The 14305-nt window shown below is 37.6% G+C and overlaps 1 protein-coding gene across 2 annotated transcripts in view; it reads left to right on the plus strand.

Moving 5' to 3' along the window:
- The first annotated feature begins 4996 nt into the window (after positions 1 to 4996).
- LOC134752943 (glutamate decarboxylase) overlaps positions 4997 to 14305 on the plus strand; it is a 78398-nt gene continuing 69089 nt past the window's right edge. Inside the window, exons 1-3 of one of the 2 annotated variants that reach the window (XM_063688721.1) lie at positions 4997 to 5302; positions 5743 to 5818; positions 6742 to 6817. In XM_063688721.1, coding sequence (XP_063544791.1) covers positions 5753 to 5818; positions 6742 to 6817 — 142 coding nt within the window. In that variant the 5' untranslated portion in view covers positions 4997 to 5302; positions 5743 to 5752. The remainder of the gene's footprint in view (positions 5303 to 5742; positions 5819 to 6741; positions 6818 to 14305) is intronic. The other variant, XM_063688722.1, reaches the window with a different exon arrangement.

Consider the following 14305-nt stretch of genomic DNA (forward strand, 5'->3'; position numbering starts at 1 on the left):
AAACACAAAACTTTTCACCACACCAACGCGTGTAAGTATTTGTTGTTATAGCGTCAACAGAAATACATCATCTGGGAAAATTTCAACTGTCTAACTATCACGGTTCATGAGATGCAGGCTAGTGAAATACAGACGGACAGACATTGCAGAAAGACAGATGGACAAACGGACAGTGGAGTTTTAGTAATAAGGTCCAGTTTTTACTCTATTCGTAAAAAGACGATCGGTCCAGTAGTTATAATCATGAAAATGCAAAAGCAAGTAAGATTTTACTTTCGTCTGCTACAAATTTCCTTCATTATTATTTTGGTCTTAATTAAATCATGTCTTGCTTGCAATTTCTCCGAGAAATAGTTAATAATCAAAAATTTATACAATAGGTAATAATAAGCGCTATTATAATCCTATGTACCTACACAGTTTACAATAAATAAATTACTTAGTTACTTACTTACTATGAAGTTCTAATTCTAACCTTCCATACCAGTGTTTAAGGCTGTATCGACCGAGAAGGCGTGGCCTTGCTGACGTCATTCCTTCAGGCGGCCATTTTGTTTGACCAGAGTATACAGAGAAGGACAGTAACCCATCTCCAAATACTTAGGACATTCTCAATCGTACGACTGCTTGTTTCTAATATCCAGGTTTATTTAGGTTAGCAATGCTCTTATAGCGTGTTTCGTCACATAATTATTGCGTGCGACCCGCCAATACGCCTTTACTGGGAAATGGACTACTCTTTTAATATCTATCTACTTTACTTGCTATCCAGATTACAGATGCGTTCAGATTAAAGGGGCCCACTGACTATCAGTCCGCCGGACGATATCGGCCTGTTAGTTGTTCGGAACTGTCAAATTTTTGTTCTAACTGACAGGCCGATATCGTCCGGCGGACGGATAGTCAGTGGGCCCCTTTAGGGAGGGTTAAGCCTTTGAGAGGCTTTGCATGTTGCCTAAAATGATCCAGCCAAATTCCAGCTCCATTAAAATCAAACAGAAGTGACATTGAATTTCATTCAAACTTCCGATAGGTATAAATCAGTAGAACAAAGCATTGGGCCGCTGCCAAACTGAAATGAGTGGGTGGTTGTATAGGTAAAGTGGTGTAGGAGCGAAGCGAGTGTTCGAACCAAAGTAGCAAGATCTCTACATATAGATTGGTTTTGCTATGTCTGACCGTATTTTGAGAGGCGAATATGTAGGTACCTACATATTCACTATATACTATTCGCTATATGTAGACTATGGTACCTACATTTTTATTATATTAAAATTAAAATTAAAAATGTTTATTTCAGACATTGTGTCCATAAAAAATGTTAGTTGTTGTACAAACTTTAAAGGCTATGTTAGTGTTACATGTTAATTATAAATAAAGAAAACAACAAATAATTTGAAAAATAAAATAAAAATAAGTGTTTGACTGACAGGGGCAAGTAGTAGATATTTTTATTCACTACCTGGCCCTGCCAATGACAACCTCCACCCAGTACTTGGTTAGCGGGCAGTCCAGGCGCTCCGCTGACACCCTCAGCATACTGTTGCTGCTGCCGCGCACCCGCCTTAGCATCGAGGCAATTCTTTTCCGCCTAATAGCGAAAAAGTCATCCGCCCGCGCCTCGGCAAACATGGCTGATGCACTGCAGTGCTTCGGCAGCTTCAGCAGCATCCTGAGGATGTTATTGTACTGCACCCTTAAGGTGTTATAGGATCTCTGTGTAAAGCTTACCCACAGGCTGCACGTGTAAAAAGTTTGACAATATGCTTTAAAGAGCGTCAACTTTACTTGATCGTTACAGCGTGCAAACCTGCGGGCAAGCATATTACCAAATTGGAAATGGCAAGAAAAAAATCAGCTGTTCCATAGAAAACATTGACATCTGATCAAAAAAATGGGTTTTGCCGTTTTCGTAGTTGGATCCCTAAAAAAGTTGCTCAGTTATGACGTGACCGTGACTCAGAGTAATATAGTCAAACACAATATTTTTCCGTAATCCACAACATTATGGTGGGACAGTGGCCTTCTGAAGCACTGGTCCGCCATGCACGTTAGCCTCATTAATAATTTAATTTAATTTAATTTAAGATGTGTAATTTAATTTAATTGAATTGGTTCATTTTATCCAATCAATTTTAAATAAATTAATTTAATTATTTATTTTAATTCTATTTTAATTGTAATTTTATATCTAAATTTTTTAAAGTTGATTGTATTTTAATTGTATTTAATTAATTTTAATTCTAATTTTAATATTTGATATGTAAATTGTATATGGATTCCGAATTGTCCGAAATAAATGAATTTTATTTTATTTTATTTTATTTATTATACTGAAATCGCTCTATGAGGATTCCAGTGCTTGTGTGAGGGTAAACGGGTCGTACACTGAGTGGTTTAGCATCGAAAAGGGTGTTAGGCAGGGGTGTGTAGCGTCACCGTGGCTGTTTAATCTGTTCATGGACAGTAGTTTGCATGATTTGAGAAATGATGAATGTGGGCTGAGAATGAGTGGGTTACCCGTCAAATGTCTTCTTTACGCTGATGACCTGGTATTGCTAGCGTCATCGGGTGAAGAGTTGCAGGAGATGGTAACTAGAATGCATGGATCTTTTGAAAGGAAAGGAATGAAAATAAATGTAAGTAAGACGAAAGTTATGGTATTTGAAAAGGAGGAATATATGACAAACTGTGAAATTTTGATTGGTCAAGAAAGAGTAGAACAAGTGAAAGAGTTTGTGTATCTGGGAACATTATTCACTAGGAACGGTAAGCATGATAAAGATATTGAAAGGAGAGTGAGTGCTGGAAATCGCGTGAATGGGGCACTTAACGCTTTTATGAGCAGCCAGAAGGTGTCGCAAAAGGCACGGTTGGCTGTGCATAGAGGGGTGCTGGTGCCTACACTTATGTATGGTAGCGAAAGTTGGGTATGGCAGAAGAGGCATCAGAGCCAAGTGAATGCAGTAGAAATGAGAGCGTTGAGAAGTGTGTGTGGTGTGAGATTACAAGATAGAATTAGGAACAGTGTGATAAGGGAAAAGTGTGGACTGAGCAAAGATGTAGTGACAAAAATTGAGAAAGGTATGTTGAGATGGTTTGGACACGTGGAAAGAATGAGTGAAAGAAGGCTAACAAAGAGAGTGTATAAGGGAGAGGTAGAAACGGGAGTTGGAAGGGGCAGACCTCGGCGGACTTTCTCTGATCAGATCGGGGAAATCCTGAAGAAAGGCCAGGTCAAGAGCACCCTAAACCGGCGAGCGTGTATGAGGAATGTTATGAAAGTGAAGGAAGCGAAAGAGGTATGTCAGGATCGTAGCAAGTGGAAATCCGTGGTCTCTGCCTACCCCTCCGGGAAATAGGCGTGATTATATGTATGTATATGTATTATTTATTATAACATAAACGCATGTCAAAACAAACTGATTTGCGTAGGCGAATGCTTGGCAAGCGATGAGCGTGGAGGTAATATCGTGGGCGACTGACATTTCGGCTTGTGACCTTTATCGTGCACCGCCCACGCTTTGCAAACTTTGCGACTATTGTTCAACCTCCATTCATTGCAAGAACCAAGAATAATGTCTACAGCGGCTTAGAAACCTTTCTCTTTAAACATTTCACTTTAAAAAGAGCTGGCTTTAAAAATAAAGGACTGAAGAAAACTGCACTGATGCAGCTGAAGAGCTGACTGAAGAGCAGAAGATACCAAGTTATAAATACAATATTGTATTTGAAAATACTCCCAAATGGACCCCCTAACGCGTAATAATTAAGTAGGTAGGTACCTATATACTTACCCTAGTTCCTACTAATGAATTTTTGCTACTACTAACGATTTTGCTGTTTTCAGTCGAAAAGATTCTTAAAAGTATATGACAGCAGAAAGTAATGCCAGAAAGTTACTAGATATCTTGGGCAGCTAAGGCTTTTACAGACGTAATAAGCTTTTTAAGACGCCTTAAAATCCAGACATTTACGACCCCTGGCGACAGTTGCCTGAGAAAGCTAAATTTACATTTAGCCTTTCAGGATCAACATAAGGATCAACATATTTATGTATATTATATGATAAATTTGTATATGTATTTATATTGTTTATTTATGTAGTTTATAAAGGTATTATAGTATATAAATATTACTAGTTTGTATATTGGCGTTAGTATTAGAATTTATATTTAGAAAATTTTTTTTCGCATCGCACTGCACCCACCTTAACAATTTCTGTTTGGCCCAGTGGTTGACTGGTAGAGAATGCCTCAAGTCATTAAGTCCGCCTTTTGTACTTGTTCTTGTGCAATAAAGTTTAAAATAAATAAATAAAATAAATAAGTAAATATTTGATGAAATATCTTGTTAAAAAAATATTTTTGTAAAAAAGTCAAGTTGGGAAAAATCTATTTAGGTTTTGTTATTATTTATATTTATTATTGAGATTACTGACATTTATTTTTAATTAATGTTTAAAGGGAAAAAAGTTTTAACAACTATTTATGAAGCAAAAAATGTTCTACTTGCCAAAGAAATAAATTTTATATCAAAGGAAAAAATGGAAGAAGTTACACTTCCGGCAGGATTTGAACCCGCAACCTCCGCAATCCGTGCGTTGCTCTTAACCAATTGAGCTACGGAAGCCTACCAGAACCTTGCAAATCTTTCCATTCCTTAATTTATATATACACGCCTTTGGGGTGGCGTATCTGCATGTTAAAAAAAAATTGAAAGAAATAAATTATTATTTATTTAGCCTCTAGTACAATATATTTTATTACATCTTGTCTTGCTACAAAAACGTATGCTATTATCTTGACAATAGATAAGGTAGTATAATACAGAATATGCCAGAAAACAAATAGAAAACTATTAAACGCCCGTCATATTCATACATACCCCACTTCCGTATTGATCCCCGAACTAGGGGGTGACCTGTATCTGGCCCTCCCCCATCCCCCCCACTGCGCGCAGGCGCCAGCAACAAACCCTGGAAGCCTTCGACCTACCCCCAGTCTCGCTCCAGCCGTTCCCTAGTCTGGAAATCCCACAAGCTTCCAAAAAAGCTGAGTTTCTAAAAGAAAATTTAAAAAAATTAAACATATATGAAAAACATATATAAAAAGTCGAAATTGCGCGAAAATACGTTGTATATTTACAATTATATGAACGATCCCATTTGTCATATAGTCATCTGTTTCTCCACTAAAAATATCTCGTACAAGTAGTGCTCGGTTTAAACTCGTAAATTAAATTTAAATTAAACTAAGTAGATTATATTTAAAGTAAATAGATTTTCGACACTTCGAGTAAGGTTCGTATGTTTTAGTTTAGAATATTTCATGTTAGATTTTATCATTGTAGCTATATAGATTTTTTTCTAGTTTTTTCATTGTATAGCAAAATGTCATTTTAAAGTCCATACCTATATAAAATCCCGAAGGCCGTTTGACCTTTAAGTATGGATTTTTTGGGGCATGCGCAGACTGGCTGTACTATATGATACCTATTAGTGTAGCTCTCACATTTCAAATCAACTTTTACTTGATTTAGTACTTAAATGTGACTTTTTTCCTACTTTTCATTAAAGGATGAATGTCCTAACCTATTAGTATTTTGCATATGAATTAAATTCAAATTAATAAAAGGAATAGAATTTCATATCCGCTTAAATAAATTAAATTTATTTTAAAATACTTTTATTTAATTTAAAGCCGTAAAATGCATCATTAACATACGTTTTTCTTTTTCCAGAATAGATAAAATGTCAAAAATCTCTCTGGACGGCTTTTTTTCCTACTGCAAGTCAATAGCTGAGCATATCCAACTGGTTCGTCCATTTTTTATCCACCATCTTGTTTGGCCGCCATCTTGATTTTGCGCTTCGCATGACTTTTGACATTTTAGTGTTTCATTGCACTATTATTTTCTTATCTAGTTTTCTTATTATAGTTGTAGTCGTATAGTAGGTATGTTTCATTGAATTTGATTATGAATTTAATTGAATTTTTGCCTGAACGTTTCGAATCATTAGATAAACATTGAATTTGAGGTATAACCGTCAATAATTATATTTTCAAAACGTTTAATGTTCATGTTGAATTTAAAAAAATATTACAAAATGAACAACAGCATTTTTCATTCTGTTATACGTAACAATTCAAATCAAGCTGTACTAAGTATTTTCGTAGCAAATGCTACGAGTCTACGGCCGCCGTAGCTCTCGGCGTAGCATCGTAACGTATATCGGCCACACTGGCTCTATTGCAACGGTATAAGATCAATTTCACTTAAGAGTAAGGCACTCTTAGGTAAACATGAAATCAAATCGACTAATTTTAATTTAATTTTAATTTTAATTTATTGTACAATGTTGCTAACTCTTTAAAAATTTTTTTTGAAACAGTGTAAGCATTTAATAAAGCTATGAATATACAAATAGGCTTAAAAATAATAATACAAACTAGGTATAAATAAACTTAAAATAAAGGCCCTATAAATAAAACACGTCCTCCAATTCACTGCCGATGGGCAGTGTGCCCAGAAGGCTCGCTGCATTGCCACGTTGAATGGCAATGCGTTGAGCAAAATACTGGCCAGCCTTCTGGTCCCTTGTGGCGTCTATAAGGCGCGCCGCTATCTCTTTGTATACCCGGCGCGCGCTTGGCCCCCACGTTTCGACCTCAAACGCCTCAAAAATATAACTGCTGCCAAGGGTGAAAGGGTTTTTAAAATATGTTTCTATTTGCGCAGGGCGAGAGAATGGCTGCACTTTCCGGACAAGGGACCCCTAGGCTGACCTCCTCCGTGGGAAACCTCTACTATGACTGTGAGTACTTACATATATTATATACGACCGCTCTGTAATCCGGCGTACGGCTGTGTAAACTGCCGGATTATAGAGCAGGCCATCTGAGGCTGTTCAGATTGCAACCGTGTTACGTTCATAAATATGAACGGTATACAAATGATTATGACATAATTTTGAATTTGAATTGAATTGAGAATTGTGTCACGCATTAATCACCCACATCTGTCATGAAAATAAAATAAGTCGCTCTTGTGTACAATTTTCGGATTTTTATTTAAATTAGTACAAATTACACGAAGAAAAACCACATTTTATTCATGGTCCTTCGAACCGGATAGCTAACTGCCTGCCGGATTACCGAACGCCTACTGTACTTCCCAATGCTGGGCACAGGCGTACTCTCATGCACTTATGCTATAGTCCCTACTCCCCACACTGGGCCAATTCGGGTTGGCCAATGCTCTGAATTTCTTTGCAGATATATACAGGTTTCCTCACGATGTTTTCCTTTACCGAAAGCTAGTAGTAAACAACAAATGATATGCCGTACATACATAAGTTCCGAAAAACTCATTGGTACGAGCCAGTATTTAAACTCCCACTTCCATGTTTAGTACTATTTCAGATATAGCGTCATCTATTTCAGCGGCGTATTTTTTTGCTATAAACTTCATAGCTTTATACATTATTCGTATTATTTTGTCTAAGGTAGGTAAAATACTTAAAACCGAAAGAAATTTCTATTTCGAAGTCAAGTTAATATCCCTCTACCCAAATCATACTTATTACTTAACATAAACCCACGGAACCCATTTGGAGTGAGTAATGCCAACAAACGTAAGCCACAGATCCCTAATGCTGGGGACAAACAGAGCTCGTAAAAAAACAATCTGTGTCTATGCGCGGTAAGCCCCGAATATATTACCTACTCATAGACTAGAGAAGGGTGTTGGGCTCCTGATAAAAGTCGCATTTATTCGTGATAAACTATAACATACAAAAGTATAAAAACAACAAAGAAATGTAAATATAAAAATAAATAGTTTACCACGAAATGGTCCCTCCGTCCGGACATCGACCTAAAATTCCTTACTTTTCGGGGACAGTAATTTTATAAAATTTACAAATTTTAAATGTGTAAGTCTCACGAAAAGTAGAATCGATTATAATCTTCCAAAAAGTTCTAAGTAATTCGAATATTTACCTATTACTAACCTAATACATCCTTCTAATTACCTATACCTATACGTATACCGCTTGCGTTTCACCCTTACGTCGTTACTCTGCCACTGATTCGTACTAAGCGCTATGCATCCAGCTTTATCATACGAACGGCTAAGGAGTGGAATTCACTTCCTGCAAATATATTCCCAGTCCACTATAACTTGGATCTTTTTAAATCAAGAGTGAATAGACATCTTTTAGGTAAGCATGATCCATCCTAGACTGCCTCGGCACTTACCATCAGGTGAGATTGCGGTCAAGTGCTTGCCTTTTTGTAATAAAAAAAAAAAAAGTAGTTTTGTTAAAACAAAAAAACTCCAAAAATCAGATTACAAATGGGCTACAAAACGAATGCTGTTCAGTTTTTCCCACCATGTTTCTACCTCGTGCCAACTCCTTTAAGTTATCTGTGGTAAGTTGAGAGGCGTTTTATCTATTTCCGCCGCTAGATGACGCTAAACGGCGACAGGAAACGGAAACGTGCGCACGCGTCGCTATCGGGAGGGGACGTCGTCGGATAGGTTTAGGGTTGCGTAGACATTTGACATGGAGATAAAGATGATTTTAGCATATGACCACAAACTACCGAACTTTGTATTTAAGCCTCGTTAGTTTTTAACCTTGATATAGTACCAAAAAAAGAAACACAACCTGTTACAAATACCTATAATCATTGGTTTCAAAGTTAATGAATAATGAATTATGAGTAAGTGTTGGCGACAAACCCGCCGCCGCATCAAATTAACTCCCCAAGCAACAGCGATGACGTCCACCTTCACGTCACCGGACCGGTTAGCCGGCGACGGGCCCGGGGGCCGGTCCGCGGGGGGACGTCAGATTCGAAACAACGGCTCGCGGAAGGACACATGTCGCGTCGCGTTAAAATTAATCTTTGTAACTGGCAATTAAAATTAGTGTTTACAGTCCACTCGTATCATTTCACTCAGCAGTCTAGATCTCCAAGGTTCAACATACGAATTAGGCAATAGACGCAACAGTAAGTAATAATAAGTATACTAAGGAAGAAGTGACCAAAATCTCCATTGGCGGAGGCCGCGGATTCGAACCGGTGTTAGGCTACCTCCCCACCGCGGTACCCGTCCCATTTCTATAATATTTGCAATCTTACGCTGGGTTTTACGTAAGCGAACAACTCGCGAACGCGAAGCGAGGCGGGCCCAGCCCACGGCATTCGCGTTCGCAACAAGATCGCCCACGTAGGACACTTCTATAGGTGTCGACGGATTGATTCACCCCGCGCGGCATCGCTTCGCTTCGCGTTCGCGTGTTGTTCGCCTACGTAGTTCGCTGCGTAAGAAAGGCAAGCCATCTTGAGCAACTCTAAGTATTCTGAGTACTCTAACTAGCATTTATGATAGATCCTATTTCTAAAGTGACGATTTCATTGTGACCCCTTGATTAAAAATTAAATTGAACTTTTGAATTTATTCGTAACCTAAATATAGGTGCCTATAAAATTACCAAGGGTTAGGAAGAAACATCAAGGCCTATTACGTGCTACAAAAAACACTTATCGGGATTCAAACCCAAAACCTTATCGCAACCATCGCTACCAACTAGCTAAAACATGCAGTTTAAAATCACTTTAAAATTAATTTCCCACTCATAAACAGCATCCCATTAATTTTAAACGCTAAATTCATCAATTAATCACCAAACTTCAGACCCCCTAATCCTAAAAAACTTATCAATTAGGGTACACGGAACCCCACTCGCGGGTTTGAACCCGGGCGAGGCAAATTCATTAACAGGGGCGCATGCGGAAAATACGGATAGATTTTGAATTGGTATTTTTACCATGAACATTTTGTGTTTTAGTATGTCTTAAAACTTAGATAGGTATATTTTTAGTCCGTCTAAAGAGCAGCTTTTTTTTGTTGGACATATTGATATTAAATTAGTATCATGATTTACGTTTCTGAATGGCCTATTGATGCCTTTTTTAATTGTGATTAATAATAATTCATTCTCCTATTATAAGTTAAGCAAGTTTTGTTAAGTACAGTCACCTGCAATAATAGTCATAGTCATAGTCATAGTCATTTATTCATATAACAATATACATTGCGTTTGAATTTCACATTATATCACAATAACAATTTTATAAATAACAATTAAAAATTAAAGTATTACAACTATCTAACATAATAACAATTTGGCTTATAATAAAATAATAAATAATAATTCCCAAGTCTATGTCAATTCATCTAAATTAATTATTCGTTACTATGATTATGTCAGAAAAAAGGAGAAAAAAAAAACGATTTATTAATACTATATTGTACTCTGAGCTGACAAAAACTCATCAACCGAATAAAAGCACTTTTTTAACAAATAAGTTTTGAGACCATTTTTAAACAAATTTAATTTAGTGACTGTCTTCAAATCGGATGGCAATCTATTGAATAGAGTAACTGCCTGGTAAGCCGAAGAGTGTTTGACCACTTGCAGTTTAGTGGTTATTATTTGTGGTAAGTCCTTCCGTCTGGTTTCCAATCGCTTTTGTCTTTCTTCCAACGTTTCAATGCAGTTAAGGTACTTTATAAGGTCGCTAAGAATCACAAGAATATAGACACTAGGTACTGTGAGAATTTCAAACTTATTAAAATAAGTTTTACATGATGTCATCTGAGAAATTCTGGCTATTGTTCTGATAGCTCTCTTCTGGGCCACAAAGGCAGACTGAATGTTGTAAAGCTAGCTGTTACCCCAGAATTTAACGCTGTACCTAATTTTAGATTCGACCAACGCGCGATATACCATTATTAGTTGAGCCGTATTTATATAATAGAGCCATATGAGTGTGTCACATGATCACATGATCATGATCAATGAGATAATAATAGAGCCATATGAGTGTGTCACATATTTTTGCGGCCTTCGAAGAGTAATATATTATTGCAGGTGACTACATACTTAAAGACGACTAAGATGTGTCATTCTCAAGCATAGAAGACCTCTATTTAGTTTGTTTAGGGCTCATTCAGAATGTGCGATAACTCGTATGCGAGTTTCGTTAGGTACATTGCGGTATTTTATCGGTCTGGTGTTTTATTTTTACGGATTATATCGCGTATATTAAATTATCAAAACATTTATTTAATCTAAATTTTATTTGTATGTCTTACACAAACATAAAACTCTCTCTCTTCTTCCTACCCCCATCCCACGTTATGTGGGGTCGGCACAACATGTTTTTCTCTTCCATTCTCCTCTATCTTTCGTCACCTCAGCACTCACTCCTTTCTTTCCATTACACAGACATAAAACTACAATCACTAAAAATCCTAAGAACTAAGAAATGTAGGTACTTACTATTAATAAAACTTAAACTAATCTAATCTTTAAAAACTAATCAAATAGCCCACCCCGCATCGTTCCCGGCGAAAAGGTGCCAATGCGAAGAATTGGATGTAACATGTACCTAACATCAAATAGTCCGCAATGTAACTAAACTGGCCTGACTAAATGAGCCCTGCGATGAGGTCCCTATTTTACAGAACGACACAAATGTTGTGAATTCAATTAAGCTAGGGTAATTGCTGGGCTTAACCGCTACAGGAACGGTGATGTTGAAATTAATTAAACTTTAAAATATAAATCAATTAAAATGGGTACAACGTACAACGAAGTAATGTTTCGCCCATTGCAGTAATGTTTATGGGGTAATTTAAGTATTCGTTGCCTAAGATTACTCTCGTCTCTTGCGAGACGATAAATTTAAAAAACGTTTTAAATCTGTAAACTTCTTGTAGGTCAGTGGAGTAATGGTTTTTTTTACTCACTTGTGCTCTGTTTAGGTCAGGTACCGAATGCTTTTGAATCTTTGGGGGTATAAATGCATTGACTTATTATATTACTTCGTAAAGACAGGCCTTACGGACACTACGAAGTGGGCCAGAAAATTGGTGCGCAAATGGCGTTTGTGCACATTTCGTTGGCCATGTTCGCTCGGCGTTATATGAACGGGCCTATACGTATTAGTACATTACGATACAAGTGCGAAAAATAGGAAATGCGTAACGAGTGGCGATATATTAAAACACGACCGAAGGGAGTGTTTTAAGTCGACACGAGTTGCGAATTACCTATTCGCGCATATATCGTACAACGTTTTACAGTACAATTGACACCTTAAGTTTTCGACATAATTGCGTAATGAGCTTATTATCGCACTAGTGCGGTAAAGTAGCACCATATGTACTGTAAAAAATATAAAACTGCGTCCATGAAATCAATTACAAATAACATTAAAAAGCCATTTATGCTGCAAAGTGTAATAAATAAATAGACTTCAAAAACACTCCATCTGAAAATGAAAAAAAAATAATTCATCACATCCTTTAAAAAAAATACTTAAGCCCCAATATTCCTCAACATTTAATTTATCTTCCCAAAAGAAAAACCCTTGTCTATCAAATCCAGCCAGTATCGTTTATCAATTGTAGGAGGGGAGAGCCGGGCAAGATGTAATGACCGGGTTTACCCGGGCCTCATTTGCGGGCTCATCCGGCTCCCTAATGTGGAGTTTGATTCTTTTATTAATTTTGTAATTTTCGATTTATTTATCCTCCAAGCTTCTGAGGAAAGCAAGGACCTCTAACATACATACAGGTTGTCTCTCACCATGGGGCTTTAAATTCAGGGTTCGATTCTACTCCCTAAACTGAGGTACTTTTATTATGGGACCGACCCCAAAATCGCGAAAATTTTTTTTTGCTTTTCCATAGAAAACGTCGACATCGGATCAGCCAAAATGTATGTGTTATGTATAGGTATGTATATTGGTGGGTAGGGTTAAGTCTCCCCGCGCGCCCTCTGGCGCCGGCCTTATTGTAATGTCACTGTCACTTGTCAGTCCGGTAATAAACCTATGTACTGAACGCACGGTCTTCTGCTTTTCCATCCCCGAGAACCCTCCGTACCATCCCCTGGGCTTATATATACCAGTATGAAAAAGCCAATATTTTTTTCGCGATTTCCCATAATACAAGTAGCTCAGTAGCTCAGTTTAGGGAGTAGAATCGAGCCCTAAATTTAAAGCCCACTGTATATTGACCGAGCAAAGTGAAAGTCTCTGTTTCCGCTTGGACAAAAATGCTCTCGAATGTCATTTTTTCCTTCTTCTACAGGTCGAATTTCTCAAACTAAACTGATGGAGTCATGGGGTGGGGGGGGGGGGGTCTCGAGGTCTACAACTCACATAGCCACTATTAATATCTATTAAACATATAATTACCTACTACTATTATGATTATTGAATCAAATACAATATGAAATTACAATTATTGAAATCCCGTTTATCATGCAAAAGCAAGAAGCTACTGATTAAGGTGTACATCTGGAGTATAGCCCTTTATGGAAGTGAAACGTAGACAATGACCCTAAGAGATAGAAAGAGAATGGAAGCATTTGAAATGTGGTGCTGGAGGCGAATGGAAGGCATTAGTTGGAGAGACAGGATAACGAATGAGGAGGTGCTAAGAAGAGTGAGTGAAAGAAGAGCTATTCTGAACACTATTGCAAATAGACGCGGGAAAATGATTGGACACTTAATACGACACGACTACTTCTTTAAAACTATCCTGGAGGGGCGGATAGGAAGGAAGCGGGGTAGAGGAAAACCCAGACGCAGCTTTTTAGATCAAGTGAAAGAAAAAGTAGGGGTCGTGTCGTATCAAAAAGTCAAAGAGCTGGCGCGGGATAGGGAAAGCTGGAAGATACTCCACCGACAAGAGAATAACTCTTAAGTTAATGATGATGATTATGATTAGTAGTAGTAGTAGTAAATCACTTTATTGTACAAAACAAAAATTGTTAACATGAAATTCATATAAATGATTAATGACAATAGGTAACTATAACGCAAGTAATGTCTTAAGTTATGATATGGGCTGGAAGGTTCTGGAGTGGCGTCCGCGTACCGGAAGACGAACTGCCGGTAGGCCTCCAACGAGATGGAGCGACGACCTGGTGAAGGTCGCGGGAATTCGGTGGGTGCGAGCGGCACAGGATCGATCGGAGTGGCGAGCCTTGGGGGAGGCCTATGTCCAGCAGTGGACGTCTATCGGCTGACATGATGATGATGATGATGATATATTAATATCACAACTCAAGTTAAATTTGTAATACCTACATTTATTACGTCCTGAATATTATTCTTCTAGTATCTTCTTCTTAAATTAGAAAATAATAAAATAAAACGTTTGACAGTCCATCTCCACCCCATTTTGATAAAAAGCCCATAAGCCCACATGAGCC

Source organism: Cydia strobilella, chromosome 25 (genome assembly GCF_947568885.1).
Source record: "Cydia strobilella chromosome 25, ilCydStro3.1, whole genome shotgun sequence".
NCBI lineage: Eukaryota > Metazoa > Arthropoda > Insecta > Lepidoptera > Tortricidae > Cydia > Cydia strobilella.